At 37.1% G+C, this 17,296-nt stretch overlaps 1 protein-coding gene across 2 annotated transcripts in view; it reads right to left on the bottom strand.

The window, feature by feature from the left end:
- SMURF2 (SMAD specific E3 ubiquitin protein ligase 2) overlaps positions 1–17,296 on the bottom strand; it is a 129,162-nt gene that overhangs the window by 46,503 nt on the left and 65,363 nt on the right. Inside the window, exons 2-3 of one of the 2 annotated variants that reach the window (XM_058561381.1) lie at positions 10,568–10,606; positions 5,374–5,482 (exon numbers count right to left, since the gene is read on the bottom strand). In XM_058561381.1, the coding sequence (XP_058417364.1) occupies positions 5,374–5,482; positions 10,568–10,606 (148 nt within the window). Of the gene's footprint in view, positions 1–5,373; positions 5,483–7,431; positions 7,526–10,567; positions 10,607–17,296 lie in introns of those variants that run through there. The other variant, XM_058561382.1, reaches the window with a different exon arrangement.

Consider the following 17,296-nt stretch of genomic DNA (forward strand, 5'->3'; position numbering starts at 1 on the left):
TGATGCCAATCCTCCTCTTTTTGCCAAGGAAGATTGGCCCTGGGCTAACATCCTTGCCCATCTTCCTCTACTTTATATGGGACGCCGCCACAGCATGGCTTGACAAGAGGAGCGTTGGTGCGCGCCCGGAATCCGAACCTGCAAACCCTCGGGTCACCGAAGCAGAGCGCATGCACTTAACCACTACGCCACAGGGCTGGCCCCCACCCCTGTACTTTTAATTATGCAAGCTAACACATTGCCTGTTTAAAAAGAAAGACAATTTGGATTTCACTTCTGTTGCTTGCAAATGAAAAGATCTGGACTAAAATATCATTTAGTATGCATGCACCAACTTTCAAACAGACCTAACAGACTTGGCATGTATCTACTACATGATATGTCAAAATTTTACAGCCAGAATCAAGTATTAAACGGCTAAGTCACCCCAAACCAAACATTAAAAAGAAACCAAAAAACATATTAAATCAATTTCCCAGCTGGTAAGCCTGATATATAGGTATTCTAAAATATTGATTTCCTCAGACCTTAGAGCAGCCTACCACTGGCTTAAGCATACTATCAGGAGGCTGGATGTCAAGGCCCAGAGAGTCCTTGAGAACAAACATTAAAAACATGGGAGGTTCCATCAGTCTGTGTATTTGAATGACTGTGTGACAGTGTCTCGTCTCCCTGCCAAATGGACTTTATATACAGAATACACCTGAAAATCTGGGGTTGTCTATTATATCAGTTAACCTGCTCTAACCAATACAAGCGACAAATCATAAAGGGCCTTGTCAGCCATGGTATGAACTCTGGCTACTACTCCAAGTAAGACAGGAAGCCAATGGGGGATCTGGAGCAGAGGAATAACAAGATCTGAAAGATGTTTTAACAGGATCACTCTAGCTGCTGTGTTGAGAAAGACAGTAGCAGCAAAGCTGGAAAAGCAAGGGGCCCAAGGCAGGGGTCAGCAAACCCCAGCCTATGAGCCAAATCCAACAGAGCACAGGGTATACAGCATGATTTTTTTTTCAAGGATAAAGAAATTTTTAAGTTTTAAGGCCTTATTAAAATTATTTAGAATGTCTACATATCTCCATTCACATTACCACTTTTCTAACATAAAGTCATCATTTTCTCTTTGCTAGATTACTCCACAGTGTTGGAACCAGTCTCCTTGCCTTTCTTGCCTCCCTCTAAACCATGTTTCACATTATAGCCAGAGTGTCCATTCTTGGACATAAATCCAATCATAGCATTTCTGCACTTAAAACGCTTTCATTGGGCCGGCCCCGTGGCTTGGCGGTTGGGTGCGCGCACTCTGCTGCTGGCGGCCCGGGTTTGGATCCCAGGCGTGCACTGACGCACCGCTTCTCCGGCCATGCTGAGGCCGCGTCCCACATACAGCAACTAGGAGGATGTGCAGCTATGACATACAACTATCTACTGGGGCTTTGGGGGAAAATAAATAAATAAATAAAATCTTAAAAAAAAAACGCTTTCATTGCTCCTCATTGTCTTTAGGAGAGTATTCAAACTTACTAATAGGTTTTCGAGGACAGTCATGAGCTGGCTCTGCTCATCTTTTCCACACTCCCTTACCTTACATGAACTCTCCAATGCTGCCTCTCTGAACTGCTTTCAGTCGCGTTCTCTCTCACCTCTGGGTCTTCAGACAGACTGCTTTTGCTTAGAGCCTTCCCACCTTTTCCTTTTTCTAACTCCTACTTAAGGTCTAAGCGTAAATGCCACTTTTTCTAGGAAGCTCCCCTCAACTCCTAAATCTATGTAAAGAAGTTCTATGTATTTCAACAACACCCTATACTTCCCCATATTCTTATCATACTGTTTATAATTTCCTATTTACTTGTTTTATACACCGCTTAGCTGTAAGCTTGGAGGACTAAGTCTTGTTCACTGTTGTAGTTGGGTCTCTGGCTGAATTAAATCTGATTGAAGCTAAAAGAAATGGCTTAAAATAATCTGACTAAAAACCCAAAAGCTTAGTCAGCTACATAGACAGCTTATTACAGCTGTGTTTTCAAAATTCTTAAAGGTCAAATCAAGTAATAAAAAGTTTGTGACCTAAAATATATTTACTAAAAGCATCTAATATTTGAGAATTACATGCCAGGTACTAGTCTAAGCACTTTACACATATTATCTCAATCTTCATATCAATCTTCTCAAGGCATTATTGCTGTTGTTATTATTAATGGAAACTGATACAAAAGGGGTTAGTTAGACAACAAGCTGATGATCATACATTAAGTGGTAGGGGTGGGAAGCTGGGTAGTCTCACTTCTCTATTGCCTACCTTTTTAGTTCCCATTTATTTGCTTATTAACTCGGAGTTACTGAGCCATAGCACTGAGGGGCACACACAAAAGCATTCAGTATGCCTCGTCGTCTCCAGGTATCTTAATGTCGCAGGGAAGATACGACATTTGTTCACACGTGGTTTAGAAAGGAAAATTCAAATAACTGACCAGAGTCTAGGCTGAACTGGGTACTCTAAGGTAGTTCTGGAGCTAATGGTCTAGCAGTAAGTAGGTGAGATGTCACACACAGAAGTTTGTTTGTGTGTTTGTGTGTGTGTGTGTGTGTGTGTGTGTGTGTGAGAGGAAGATTAGCCCTGAGCTAACATCCATCCAATCCTCCTCTTTTTGCTGAGGAAGACTGGCCCTGGGCTAACATCTGTGCCCATCCTCCTCTACTTTATATGGGATGCCGCCACAGGACACAAACCAGCATGCATCCGAACCTACAAACCCCGGGCCACCTAAGCGGAGCATGTGAACTTAACCACTATGCCACCAGGCCGGCCCCAGGCATAGAAGTTTTGATGGGAGGTCTAAGATTAGTTTTTGTAGGTAAAGTCAAGTGGAACATTTTGAAGAAAAGTTGAGGTTGATGAAGAGTGAAGTAGACTGACTGTGAAGCTTAGAAGTCTAAAGACTTAGAAAGTCTGAGTATCAGGACAATTAACTGTTTGTAACTTAAGACATGTTGACAAAATGGTAGAAGCTTAGAGAGCATGTGATAAGTAAATTAGCAACCTGCAGAAAATGGAAACCTAAGTCTGTAGGGAGGAACAGACAAGAAGCAAGACTATTACTGCCACCAAACCCCTGAAATATTCCCAAACTGTATGCCCAAGATATTCTGACAGTGATGGTGGGGCTGAAACAGAAGGACTGGGGAAAGAGTTTAAAAGGAATGGAAAGACGTCCTCAATCCCTTCTCCCACCCAGTTCATCCCCAATCCTAGCAGGAGATCAAAGGTTTATTCTCTGAAAAGTTCTCTACTTAGGGACACTAGGTACATCTGAGGGAGGAGGTGAAATTCCATAATAAAAACAGGGGTAATAAGGAGACATTAATCTAGTGAAGAGAGAGACCTCCTAGCATCCTTATACTATTCAGTTCCAAAAACACTAGTACCCAAGAATATAGTCCCTAGGCAGGAGAGAGGAGAAGTCTGTGCAAGGAAAATATCACAGTCACACCTGATTACCCTAGCAAGCTGATTAGCTCTACCCATAGGCACAGAGCTTCCAATCAAAGTTTAAGTGCCTCACTTTCAATATAAAAGACAGACAGCAAAATTGAACTAACAAAAAAGAGGAACTATGAGAAAACAGAGGCAATACAGGTAACAGAAGAAACTACAATACTCACTTCTCTCATCAGAGAAGTTACTGCATCCAAGAAATAAGAGGAAGTTATGAAAAAGGGATATTCAGAAAGCAAAATGATGTTGGAAGTTAAAAATGTGAGAGTAGAAATTACAATTAAATAGGAATGCTGGAAAACAAAGTTGGGGAAACAGCCCTGATAGTTCATCTTATATAAAACATAACTCAATAATTATATTGATTACATGTCAAAATGAGACTATTTTAGATATACTGAATTAAATAAAATATATTATTAAGCTTAATTTCATCTTTTTAATTTTTTTTTAATGTGGCTACTAGAAAACTTAAAATCACAGATGAGCTCCCATTTGTGGTTCACATACATCTATTCAACAGTGCTGATCTAAACCCAGAAGACAATGGAGTAAAGTATCCAAAATTTGGGGGAAAATGATGTCTCACCTAGAAGTCTATACTCAGACAAACTATCAATCAAGTAAAAAGATAAAATATATTTTCAGACAAGATCTCAAAAATTTTTTCCATCTTTGCACTTTCTCAAGATGACAATGGAAGATAGATTTCACAAAAACAGGGAAGAAAACAAAAAAAACAGGAAGTCATTTGGACCTAGAAAAGACAAAGAAAATTCCCAAAATATTGATAAAGGCAAGTCTGAGGACACTGTGCAGCAGGTCTTCGAGAACCACTAGCCCAGTCTCGAGCAAAAGGACAGAGGCTCCAGGATGGATATCTCCAAGAAGAAAATAAAGCCAATGGAATACCTCATGTGGTTGAACACATGCAGAGGAGATGTTCAGTTCCGTAGGAGGGTTTGGGAATTAACTGATGAGACAGATGGAAACTAAGCAAATGGCAAAGTAAGATAGTCATTAACTTCAGAAAAAACAAAAATTGTCAAGAAAGGAAATGTAATCATTGCACATACCATATTTAATATGGCTCAGTTATAAATATTTGCATGATCATAATAATGTAAACACAGAATAACAGTATAACCAAAAAATGTTCAAATAACTATTACAGAAGGGCTAGGAGAAAGGAAAGGGCATGCGGGTGTTATGGGAGTAGGGATGAGGGCTATCAGTTGTAAAAGCTAAATCATCTTCTATGGTAGGATATTTAAAAATAATACATAAAAAAAAATCAAGATGCTATAAAATAAGCATGATATTCAGAAACAGAAGAAAATACCAGAATAAACAGCCAAAGCTATTGAAAACAGCTACCATGAGAAACACGAATCAAGAATAAGAATGGGACAGACAACTGCATTTTCCCATTAAAAGCCTTATAGTATCACTCGCCTTTTTAAAAAGGTATATATACTACCATGATTAAAATAAAATTTAAAAGAATGAAAGAAAACATTCATAGAGAAGCAAAAAGAATGCCTATGAGTGTATCCGAATCCTGACTTCTGCTTTTATACTTACAAGTGGCCTAAAGTGAATTAATACCTTTTTTAATTGAAAAAAGGGAGGGGGGAACTGCTCTATGCTGTGAGCCAGCTTCATTTCGTTCTTTATAGGCTTATTAAGGGTACCTCATCCTCCAAAACCTGCTATCCATAAGCCAAAGTACCTTCCCACTGGTTTTGTACCCCTCTGTGAAGCCCAAATTATACCACAGATAAGACTCAGATCATTTTCAGTGATTCCTTTCAAAGACTATATCAAATAATATTGATTCTATGTTTCATTTCAAATTAATCATTTAAACCTACAGGTCATAATGCTGATTCCACTTTGGATCGAGCGTATTCTTCACAGTATCTGTAGAATGGCATTGCCCAGATCCATCAACCACCACCTTAGCAAACGGATCAGGAAGTCCTGTGAAAAAAGGGAAGATGTTTTTTAATTAAAGAATATTTTGACATGGAAGATAGATTAATTCTATAAAGACTACCACTTGCTACAAAAGATTATTCCATTCCTTAGCTCTTTTTAAAAAGTTTAACATCAAGCCATAAATGAAAAGTGGTACATTTTAAAACTAAGATTAAAGTTAATTCTACACTAAATACCAAAAATTACATTTTTTTCTTGTTTCTGTCTCAAAACATTCTCGGTGTAAACTACCAAAGTCTAGAGGTTACCTCATAATGTGGAAGTTTTTATAGCTCTTTACCAACCCTTTGACCCCAGGAAGGTGAATGCTTAAAACATTCTTGGCTCTCTTAGAGCTTTCCCAAGGTCTCCCTTAGTAGTTCATTTAAAGAAAGAGCTGTTGAAAAGTTTTCACACAGGAACATGGGCTACAAAGAAATCAAGTTAGCCAAAAAGTTTTACTGAATAATTACCATGAGTAATGAGAAACTGAAACAAAAAATCTAATACTTTGCCTTAAAAGAGCTTACTATCTAATTGGAGAGATAAGAATATCCTACATGGGGTGAGGGATGGGGGGAACCTGAGAATAACCAAGTATTTGACTGTACTGATTATAAAGAAAACACCTGTAATACTATGTCAGGCACTATTCTAAATGCTTTACATATATTAAATCTCTTAATCTTCACAATAACCCTGTGGGGTAAACGCTACTATAATCTCTGTTTCACTGATAAGGAAATTGAGGACAAAGGGGTTAATTAACTAGCCCAAGGTCACACAGTAGTAAGTAGCAGAGCCAGGGTCTAAAGTTCAAATTCTAAACCCATGCACATACAGTCTGGCTCTCAATTTCATGTTCTTTATCCACTATACTGTATTATACCTCTCGTTTACTATGTGGTTCAACAGTGAGTACAAGTAAGCTCAGAAACACAGGAGAACAGTTTGAGTTTGAACAGTAAAGAAAGGCTTGGGACTCCTTGGGGCTTTAAAGGACAAATAGGAAGAGCACCAAGTAGGGCATGACGGTATTTGAAGGGCTTTGAGGAGTTTAACCAAAGTATTTATGCTCAGGTGTAAAAGTAAATAACACTGGAGAGAGAAGACTGATCCAGGAAGAGAGGCTTAAAAGTCAAAAAATAAGAGCTTGGAATGACTGAGGTAGATAATAGGGAGCCATTTTAGGTTCCTGAGCTTGGCTGTAAATACACTGTCATATTTTTCTATCAAGGGTATTCAGGGTGGACTGGGAGAAGGAAAGACTAGAGGCATGGAGACCATCTATGAAGCTGTTGTAACAGCCTAATTAATAGTAGGAATGAGAAGACCCTGAAACTAGGAAAGTCGCATAAAAAGGAAAAGGAAATGATAGTTAAAAGAGTTACTCTGAAAGATCTAATATGAATTAATAAACTAGTATCAAAGACGACATTACAGTTTTCAGCCCAAAGTAACAATGAAAATAGTGGTCCTCTTGACCAAAAAAAAAAAAAAAAAAAAAAAACAGGAGAAGGTGAAACTAAATAAAATATTAAAGACAAAAATGACAATTTAGATGTTAGACATATTGGGAGACTGTAGATTTTCTACAGACAGCTGAAAATACCAGAACAAAATGTTAGTAAGTGTTGATACCTGGAGAAGCTTTGCACTTTGATAACTATGTTAATTTTTTTTAAAGTCAAGATATTAATTTGCCAGGATTCAGGGCCAGACAGAAATCACCTAGACAGTTTCCCAATTCTACGATTCTAAGATCTGTCAACTTCAAATAAATAAGAGAAGACCAAAACTTAAGAATGTTAAGTATTTAAGAAGAAACTTGGTAAATTAGGGTATCAATCTATTTAACTATATTGTTCTTGAAGTTTACTGCTATTCACATTATTTCAATAATACCTAACTATTTGCAAAGGTGCTTAATGGAAGAATCCTTTTCCCTCTACCTTCAATAACATTGAGTATTTTCTCTTGGGAGGAATCCACTCTTGTTTCTTTGATTCTACCATCTAAACAAATAAACATATGAAGGTATATTTGTAAGAAAAACAAACAAACAACAATCACATTTCTAGCTTTCCCTTTGGATGTTATTTAACTAGTTAAAGAATTAAAGACTAAGAGAAACAACTTTTTCCACAAAAAAACACTAGCTGTGGCTTCTAGATCCTTAATTATGAAAGTCTGAGTCCCATCCTCCTATGTTTCTCTTCTGTTAAGCTCTATACCTAACCAAAAAATACCTAGGTTTCAACTTACCTCATTATATTATTCTACAAAAATTTAACTTGAGAGCCAAATTGCTCTAATGTGGTCAAAAGCTATCAAGTTTTCTGAAGTTAGTGAGACCTCTAGTGGTAAATATAAAGTGGCTCAAGTATTTTCTGTGTTTTTTAAAAATTTCTCAATTCTCCCCATCATCTCTGAGTCATATAAAATATAGGAAGCTCAAAAACTTCCTTACTACACAAATGCACTTAATGAGCTGCAAATAATAATGGAACAAAAATCTCAACTTAAAAGGAAGTTACTTTCCAGGGAAAATAAAGCTTTATTTTTGATTGGGGGAATGAACAAAAACATTCAACCAACCATCTTGGTTCTGAGTAACTTCAAATTGGCCCCTATACAACACCTTAACACAGTATCTTACACACAAATATTTTACTTAAATGTTGGATAAAAGAGAGAAAAAAAGTTTACACTAATGAAAATATTCTTTAAAAAACACAGATAATGACTAAATGGATAGATATATGATAAACTTAATGGCAGAATCCAGATGGTGGGTATTCACTGTAAAATTCTTTACATATTCCTATATGTTTGAAAATTTTCCTGCTAAAATTTTGGAAGAAGGGAGAAGTAACCCATTTTTAAAGCCAATAAACTTGAAACAGTTTGAAAAAATGAATTAACAAAACTTTCCTCAGCAAGGGTAGATACCCTGAAATAAATAGTATTATCTCAAATTATACAAATTAACCTTAGAAAAGACAACACATGGCAGCGTATTTTTTGCGTATTTTTTCCTATAGTTAAAAAAATATATATCTCTTTCACCAGCCCATAGCTATGCTTCATATTAAAATTTACTTTTCTCATGCAACAATTTAAATTGCATACTTAACTATATTTCAGTATCAATGATAACTGTACTCTGATCAATAAACACACATTCTCACTCATATTTAATTAAAAGATTTAGGAACTATTATTTAATTCTTCCTCTGAAATTAATAAACTGATCACCAACAGATGTCAATCAACCACAGCAGGAGGACCTTCACCAGTGTGAACCTGGGGGATACTTCCATCCCGGGCTGAGTCTCTTCTGAAGGCCTCAGACCTGGCATTCCTGTTTCCCTTTCCAGGGCCATCAAATGTTTCTTCCATTCTGAGTCTTAAAGATAATCACACAGTTTCCCCTAATTTTCTTATCCCTGAAGCAAGCTCACAACACTTAAGAATTTTTATCAATTTTTACTGCCCACACAAATGAAAAAGAGAAAGATAGAAAGATTTTCTTCTTTTTTTTCACATACAACTTAAGGACAGATAAACATCATGTAAGTGATCATAACTGGCTCCCAGAGGTTTACAAAGAATTAAATTAAAATAAGATTCCTCTCAATTTCCTAGGAAAACTGAGACAAGGATATCTGGATATTTTTTTGGAGAAGCTGTGTCTTAGGGCTCTGCAGAAAGGAAAAGAATTTGGGAAGGAAGGCTGGGAGACAAAACTGAAGATTTTATCTTTACAACAGAGCAGGTGTCTTAGAGGGTCTAGAAGCAGCTTTAAGAGCGTGCATTTCCTCACTTCCCTCCCTTTTCTCCTTGTCACCTGCCTATCCAATCCTATTTGCCACTTTGCAGTCCTACTAGGATAAATCCTACCTCACATCAACCTTAAGAAGGGTAAAAAGAGTACACATCGGTTATTAGCGACAGGGATGAGGTGGGTAGTTCAGCAACAGCCTGTGAAGATAACATTAATCGGTGGCAGCATGCAGTGGGGTAGAGGGCACATGGTACATAAATTGGAGACTGCTTATAACTTTCTTCCTAACTACATCCCAAATTATCCTATTTAATTGCTTTCCCATATAAGCACAGATACCACAAATTTTTTAAATTATATAGCTTTATAAGATGTTATTTTATAAACTTTAATTCAGTTCTACTCTAGAAAGATTGGAAGTAAAAAAACTTCAAATGGAATGAATTAAGTATGACTTAAAAATCTATTAAGAGCTTATTTCTTTTCATCAAAACCTCGAAAATTATCCAATGCCTTATTAAATTAGCACACATAGCCAGTTTTTGCTGGTTGGTAGGATTTGAATTTAAAAATCGAATGACTCTTCTCTATTTCTAATTTCAAATATTTAAAATTTTGTTGGCTTAGAGTTTTTTTTACTAAAACTTCTATCATTTTTACTCAATAATTTAAAGCTACTGTGAAGTATAATATTACAAGGTAAAGACTTTAAACACTTGTGAGGGGTACTTCCCACTCCTCCCTCACAAAACTTAATCCTAAATAAAGGCAGAAAAAAATTCACAACAGATTGGCAAAGAGACTGCAAATATGGGAACCAACTGTCTGCTTTGGAGGCTGACAAACAACAACATCTATGACCAATTGTGGCAGAGATCTCTTTCCTACATTCTGGAAATTTCGAGTAGGCTCAATGACTTCTCTACCTTCCAAGGAATCCTGAATGCATGGGTAAAATTTCCTATAAAATGTTAGAAAAGAAAAAAAGTGTTTACAAAATAATCTCTAATCTTTTTTGGAAATCCAGTAGTACGCACACCTTCATTATACATTACACACATCTGCTGACAGACATATTTCACACAAACATGTGGGAGGGTGGACAAAGGGAAAGCAGCTGAGGCTAAAAGAGCACAAAATCCTCTAAAAAAATGTGATGCCAAAAGGCTCTGAAACCAAAGCATTCATAAAACAACACTGAGTATATTTCTGAATAGAGAAATCCCTAAACCAGACAATTCTGAAAATACTATCGAAAACATCTACACACAATATACAAGATTTAAAGTTAATTTACTTACGGAAAAAATCCTTTTTCACCAAGTTTTTTGCACAGAGTACTGTAAAGGAAACAAAAAATACATGGAAGGAATTAAAATGGTAAGACTGCATTATCAAAAGTTTCATTTTAAAACACTGAAAACACCAGTAAATAATTATTAAACATTAACTACGGCAAGGTATGAAATATGATCCCAAACTTCCACTAAAGACTAGCAAAAGACAGCTGAACCAGTGCTTGCAACTTTAACAAGGATCACCAGTAAGAGCTGAGGGCAAGAAAGTTTATAAATCTGGTATCCTAATAAGGACTCAATTCCTATCTTCCATCAAGATTTATTCTCAGAGTAGCTCAGTGGCAAGGGAAAAATAGTCCTAAGAAGGAAATATGTAAATTCAGGTTGATATATATATTTTCAGGATGAAATAATTTTATATTGAAAGGGATTATAAATAAGATTAAGCTTTCTTGATATAGATGAGATTTTTTTTTTTCCTGAGAAAGATTCACTCTGAGCTAACATCTGTGCCAATCTTCCTGTATTTTGTATGTGGGTCGCCACCACGGCATGGCCACCACCAAGTGGTGTAGGTCCATGGCCAGGAACCGAACCCGGGCCGCCGAAGCAGAGCGTGAAAAACTTAACCTCTAGGCCACAGGGCCAGCCCCAGATGAGATTTTCTTAAAACAATAACGTTCTGTTATTTACTTTCCATCTAAACTCCACAGGAACATTACAGGAGAGAGAAATTTTCTCCTAAATCATCAGCTCAATGACAAGATAGATCTACTATATCTTCCCAAAATTAAAAGTTGATATATTGAGCTAGATATCCTAAATCCACATTCTCTGGATTACTTTGCATTAAATTATTACTTAACTGGTGATGGATGCACAGTCTTGTGAATATATTAAAGCCACTGAGTTGCATACTTCAAAGGGATGAATTTTATAGTATGTGAACTATATGTCAATTAAAAAAAATACTAGGCCAGCCCTGTGGCCGAGTGGTTAAGTTTCCACATGCTCTACCTCGGCGGCTTGGGTTCACAGGTTTGGATCCCGGGAGCCAACCTACTCCACTCATCAGCCATGCTGTGGAGGCACCACACATACAAAATAGAGGAAGACTGGCACAGGGCTAATCTTTCTCAAACAAAAAAAGAGGAAGATTGGCAATGGATGTTAGCTCAGGGCAAATCTTCCTCACCAAAAAAAAAAACACTGCTTATATAGAGAGACATAAACTTAACCTCTTTAATTCAAATTTGATACAATTGAAGGAAAAACACCAATTTCCATATATTTATAGTTTAATTTATAAAATAGCTATGAATGTAATGTTTCATTAATTTCTATCCACTTCTACTCACAGTTTAAACAGTCCATTCAATTAGTTACAATTATTGGAAGTTTAGTGTATAAAAATTCACTTAACATAACAAACCTTGGGAATAAGTCTAAATATAAACTAATCACTTTAAAAGTTCAAATAAAAATCATTTTGAAGACAGATGCCACTGGTAAGTGAATAAAAAATTATTAAACAAGCACAAGATACTGATTTCCTAGTCAGTCTCTTGGGTGCTGTCTTCAAGACAGTTCTGTTTTTAAAAACATAAAAACTCAATCATGAAAACTAAGGCCATAACTAAAAACACCAATTCACAAACTTGATTTAGCAGAACTCCTCCCTAAACTTTTATCATCATATAAACTGAATATTCAGGATCAATACATATACAACACACATACACAAATCCAAATTATAATCTTCAGTATAGATGATGTAATCATATTTGTTAACCACCACTCTATGATTTAAAAAGTGAAATGATTTCATACCTTACATCAGAGAAACAGAAAATATATGCGAATTCCTCCAACTTCTTGTCACTAATCTGACGAACTTACTGTTTTGTTACTCATCCTCTTTTTCTTCCTTCCACTTACGATGTCCATTCTCTGGTCTAACACTATCCTTCCACCTGTGCTCTGGATCTCATACTCAACTCACCACTTTCTCAGGGGCCTTGTCTGTAGTCCCTCTACTGACAGCCTCATCAGCATGTAAACATACTCAAGTCTCGCCCATGCCTCCTGCCACCATCCTACCTCTTCTCCTTCATAACAAAACTCCTTTAAAGACCTGTCTACACTTTGCGACTCTACTTCTTTACCTCCCACTAATGCCTCAAACCACTGCAATCTGGCTTCCTCTCTCACCACTGCCCCTACACTGCTTCTCCAAAGCCCTGGGGACCTAATTATTAAACCCATTCAGTGGACACTATACATTCTTCATTGCTCTTGACACTTAAGAGGCATTTGCCACTACTGACTACTCCCTCTTCTGGAACTATCTCTTTTGGTTTCTGTTTAACACCACATTCGCCTGCTTTTATACCAGGCATAAAACTCATTCTAAGTCTTGTTTGCCAGATCTTTTTCCTATGCTTCATTCACGAAAGTTGAGATTCTTCAGGGGTTTGCCCTAGGTCCTCTTGTTTTACTCTATAACCTGAGGAGCACAGATGCCCATCTTTGTAAATCTTGGAATTATATGTAACCTGTCACATGTACGTGTATTTTTCTGGGGAGAGAACTCACATTTTTACTGGGACAGAGTTCATAGTTTAACACATTGACAAAACTCTTCCTCTCCTCTTGAAAAATAAGTTTGAAGAGCCACTTTTCCATACATTCTCCCTGGTCTTTACTATTTTGATGACACCTAAATCTATAAACCCAACCCTTAGCTCTCTCCTGAACTCCACGTCCATACAGGCAAACTAAATATGCCCCCAAAATAAAATCACTATCTCCCCTCTCCCCCAAAACTGCTCCTCCAGTTCACTTTCTTGCAATAAACAGCCTTGCTTTCCACTGCACTGCCTGACTCAGAAACCTCCACAGCAACCTTCACTATTTCTCCCCCTCCCCATCTCCTGGCAATTATCAATTCTAATCAATTCTGCCTCTGAAATATCCTTCATCTGTCCACTTCTATTACCAATGCCACCACCCTAGTCTAAGCCACCATCAACTACCGTCTATGTCATTACAATAGCCTCCCAATCAGTCCCCTGCCTCAAGCCTCAATCCCCTCCAATCAGTTCTCCACACTGGACCCACAGTGATCTTCCTAAAAATATGATTAAGTCTTTCCATCCATTTCCCCTCCTCCAAATAACATTCCAAAACATCCTTAAAACATTCCTCAAAATTATCCTTCCACCTGTACTCTGGATCTCATGCTCAACATACCACTTTCTCAGGAACCTTGTCTCTCTTGCTTCCTCTCTGACCTCCATCCTTAAAACATTCCTAAGATCTTTGGGCCCAAACTTCTCATTGGTTTACAATGCCCTTCAGACTCTGGCTGCTCCTTACCTCTCTGACCTCATCTTTCATCACCACCCCTCCCTCCAAGCCCCCAAGTCCAAAATCCAGTCACACTAAACTTTCACTCTCTCAAATGTACTCCCTCTCTCACTCAGCCTTCACGTGCCATTCCTTTTGCCTGAAACATTTTTCCAGCTTCTTCACCTACTCATCTTTTAGGTCTCAAAAACAGAAGGAAGCCTTTTAGAACATGTTACCTTCAGCCCTCCACCCACTTATCTTTTCAAAGAAGCCCATACTTATCACAGGCACTCATCACACTTTATAATTGTTACTTTTATTTTTATTTTTTTATAGGGTTTGTTGTTGTTTTGTTTTTTTCTGAGGAAGACTTGCCCTGAGCTAACATCCACTGCCAATCTTCCTCTTCTTGTATGTGAGCTGCCACCACAGCATGGCCACTGACAGAGGAGTGGCGTAGGTCCACACCCAGGAACCAAACCCAGGCTGCCGAAGTGGAGTGCGCTGAACTTAACAAAGAAGCCACTGGGGCTGGCCCTAACTGCTTACTTTTAGAATGTTGCCTATAACTATGGAGTTGTAAACTCCATACAGCATAAATCATGTCTGCCTCATTTCTTTGTATCTCCAGCACCAAGCACACATTGCACCAGTATTTGATGGGCATTCAATAAATATTTGTTGAATGAATGAAACAGACTCCAAAATAAGCTAAAATAATTTCACTGAAAAGGGGACTTTTTATACTATATGACAGATAAATTACCAATCCTTAAGCAATCATGATTTTCACTTACGAAATCTTATTTTTATCATTTCCCTTTATTTAAAATATACTCATCAGGTCATATTTGACAAATTTTCTTATAAAAATCATAAATAAGGGGCCGGCCCAGTGGTGCAGTGGTTGGGTTCGCGCACTCCACTTTGGCAGTCCAGGGTTCGTGGGTTCAGAACCTGGGTGCGGACCTACACACTGCTCATCAAGCCACGCTGTGGCGACGTCCCACATGCAAAATAGAGGAAGATTGGCACAGATATTAGCTCAGGGACAATCTTCCTCAAGCAAAAAGAGGAAGACTGGCAACAGATGTTAGCTCAAGGCCAATCTTCCTTACCAAAAAAAAAAAAAAATCATAAATAAGATGTTGCTAATGTATGACTAAGTTTCAAAGGGCACTTGAAAAATCAAAAGAACAAAAAGAACTTAAAATCAGGTTCAAAGTTTATGAAGAGAAATTGAATTTTAGTAACCCATAGACTAGGGAAGATAATATCAGGGTCCTAGAAGAAACAAGATTAATTTATAACATAAAGAAATATCTGGATCGGTCAGATTGCCAAGCAGATCTCAACAGCTCCAGCCAGTTTCTGCTTAAATTATTTTATATCCTATAAGCAAAGACTCTCATTTATAAATTTTAAAAGGAAGACTGTCAAACATGACTTGAGATTTGGTAATTTTATTTATTTGCATAATAAATTATTTTCACAACTTGGAGCCTTTACTGCATTGTTCTTTTTCTTGGGAATGCACTCCGGGTACTAGAGTACATTCAACACAGCCCATTGCTCATTCCATCCTTGGTACCAATTATAACAGCTCAATAAATAATGAATTAATGAATTTCAATAGAACAAACTCCTATTTGTCACGATAACAAATTCTCAACCAAGGAGGTACATATCAGAATTTCCTGGGGAATGTACATATAATATTATAATGTAATTTTGTATTCTTAACATAATTTTGTATTTATACTTGTATGATTTTATATTTGCAAGTCTAGCTTTTTTTTGTAATAGAAACTACAGAAAGTTGAGCCAAGACGGGGAAATGTGGATCTAGGGAGGGGGAGCAATGTGGAGGAACTTTCATTTCTGTTTTCTAAATGATTATTACAGGAGAGAGGTAAAAACAATGTTGAGAAATGCTGGGCTAAGTTACAGGAAGGGATTAACAGGAGAGACAACTTGTAAGATGAGGGGGGCCAGAATAAAGGCTAAGGAGTGCAGACCTTCTTCTAGACAGCTATCAGTATTTCAATATCTTTAATGTTTAGTAAGCTTTCTATTGAAGTAATATATACTCAGAAAGGTGCAGGAATCTTAAGTATATAATTCAATGAATTTCACTAATTTTCCACTAAAACAAAACATTATAATGGACTCCAGATATTTAGTAGTCATGTGTCAATTCTGATTAATGCTAACTACAGATGTGGCATTACACCAGCATAGTACCATTACTCCAGAATTCATTCGAGACCATGTCTCAGAAGGTCTGTAGATTTGCACTAGATTAATTTTACTGGACTACTATGATTATGTTACTACCCTTCTCAAATTCCTTCAAAGCATTGCTCATTCTTAAGTCTACACTCTCAAAACCTAGCCTGTTCTAGCTATTCTACTCACCCCTTCTGCAGATAGATGATTTGAAACAGGTAGAAGAGATGATCAAAATAAACTTGGGTCAGCCATGCTAGTATACCAGTAACTCCTCTCTATTTCACACAGATGCAGATGTGACTATCTTGAAATGGTTAATAAGAAGGGAGTACTTCCTACATCATTCACTCTTTCATTCAACATTTCCTGAGCACCCACTTTGTGCCAAATGCTATAATAGATTCTGCAGATACAAAGATAAATAAGATATAGTCCTTTGCCCTCAGAACTTGCAGGTCAGGTATAATTCAAATATCGTGCTACAAAGCCTTTTTATGTTGTTGTTTTCTCAAGAAGTGTTTTTAAATTCCACAAAAATCTCCTTTAGTATATTTTATTTGAGGCAGTGATTGGAGAAAACCGTTTGCAGAAGTGCAGATGCAATAAATATTACCATTTCATTTAAGTCAATAATTTTTCTGATTGGAAAGGAGTTATCTATATGCAACACACCATGTAATAATGAGTAAATCCCAGCTGTAGAAATAGAATGCTATTGCTGTTCTTACTGAGTTGTACTCATAATGAATAGCTGTCTATGCTTAATCTGAATAAAACTCCCAACTGCTCAGTATCTTCTTGCCAAAAATTCCCCTTCCTCCTCCAGATTGGAGTTGCATTCCAATTACACTGCTGACTGGAATGAGACTGCTTGAGAGAATAAAAACACACTACTCAGGCATCCCATCTTCCTTTGCCCCACAAAAACAGATTTTATAATACTGTTCCTGCAACTCAAAAGTTGTATACACTATTTTTAAACACAGTAGATTTCTCTGGATTTTCTTTGAACTGATCATTATAAAATAAAACTGAAGTTCAGGATAACATTCCTATATAAATTCCAACAAGATGGCCTAGTGCTTTAAAAATGTTTACTAATATGCACCCTTCCTGATCACTGGCACGTGACAGCAATTTAGATCTTTC

This window comes from Diceros bicornis, chromosome 18 (genome assembly GCF_020826845.1).
Source record: "Diceros bicornis minor isolate mBicDic1 chromosome 18, mDicBic1.mat.cur, whole genome shotgun sequence".
Taxonomy (NCBI): Eukaryota; Metazoa; Chordata; class Mammalia; order Perissodactyla; family Rhinocerotidae; genus Diceros; species Diceros bicornis.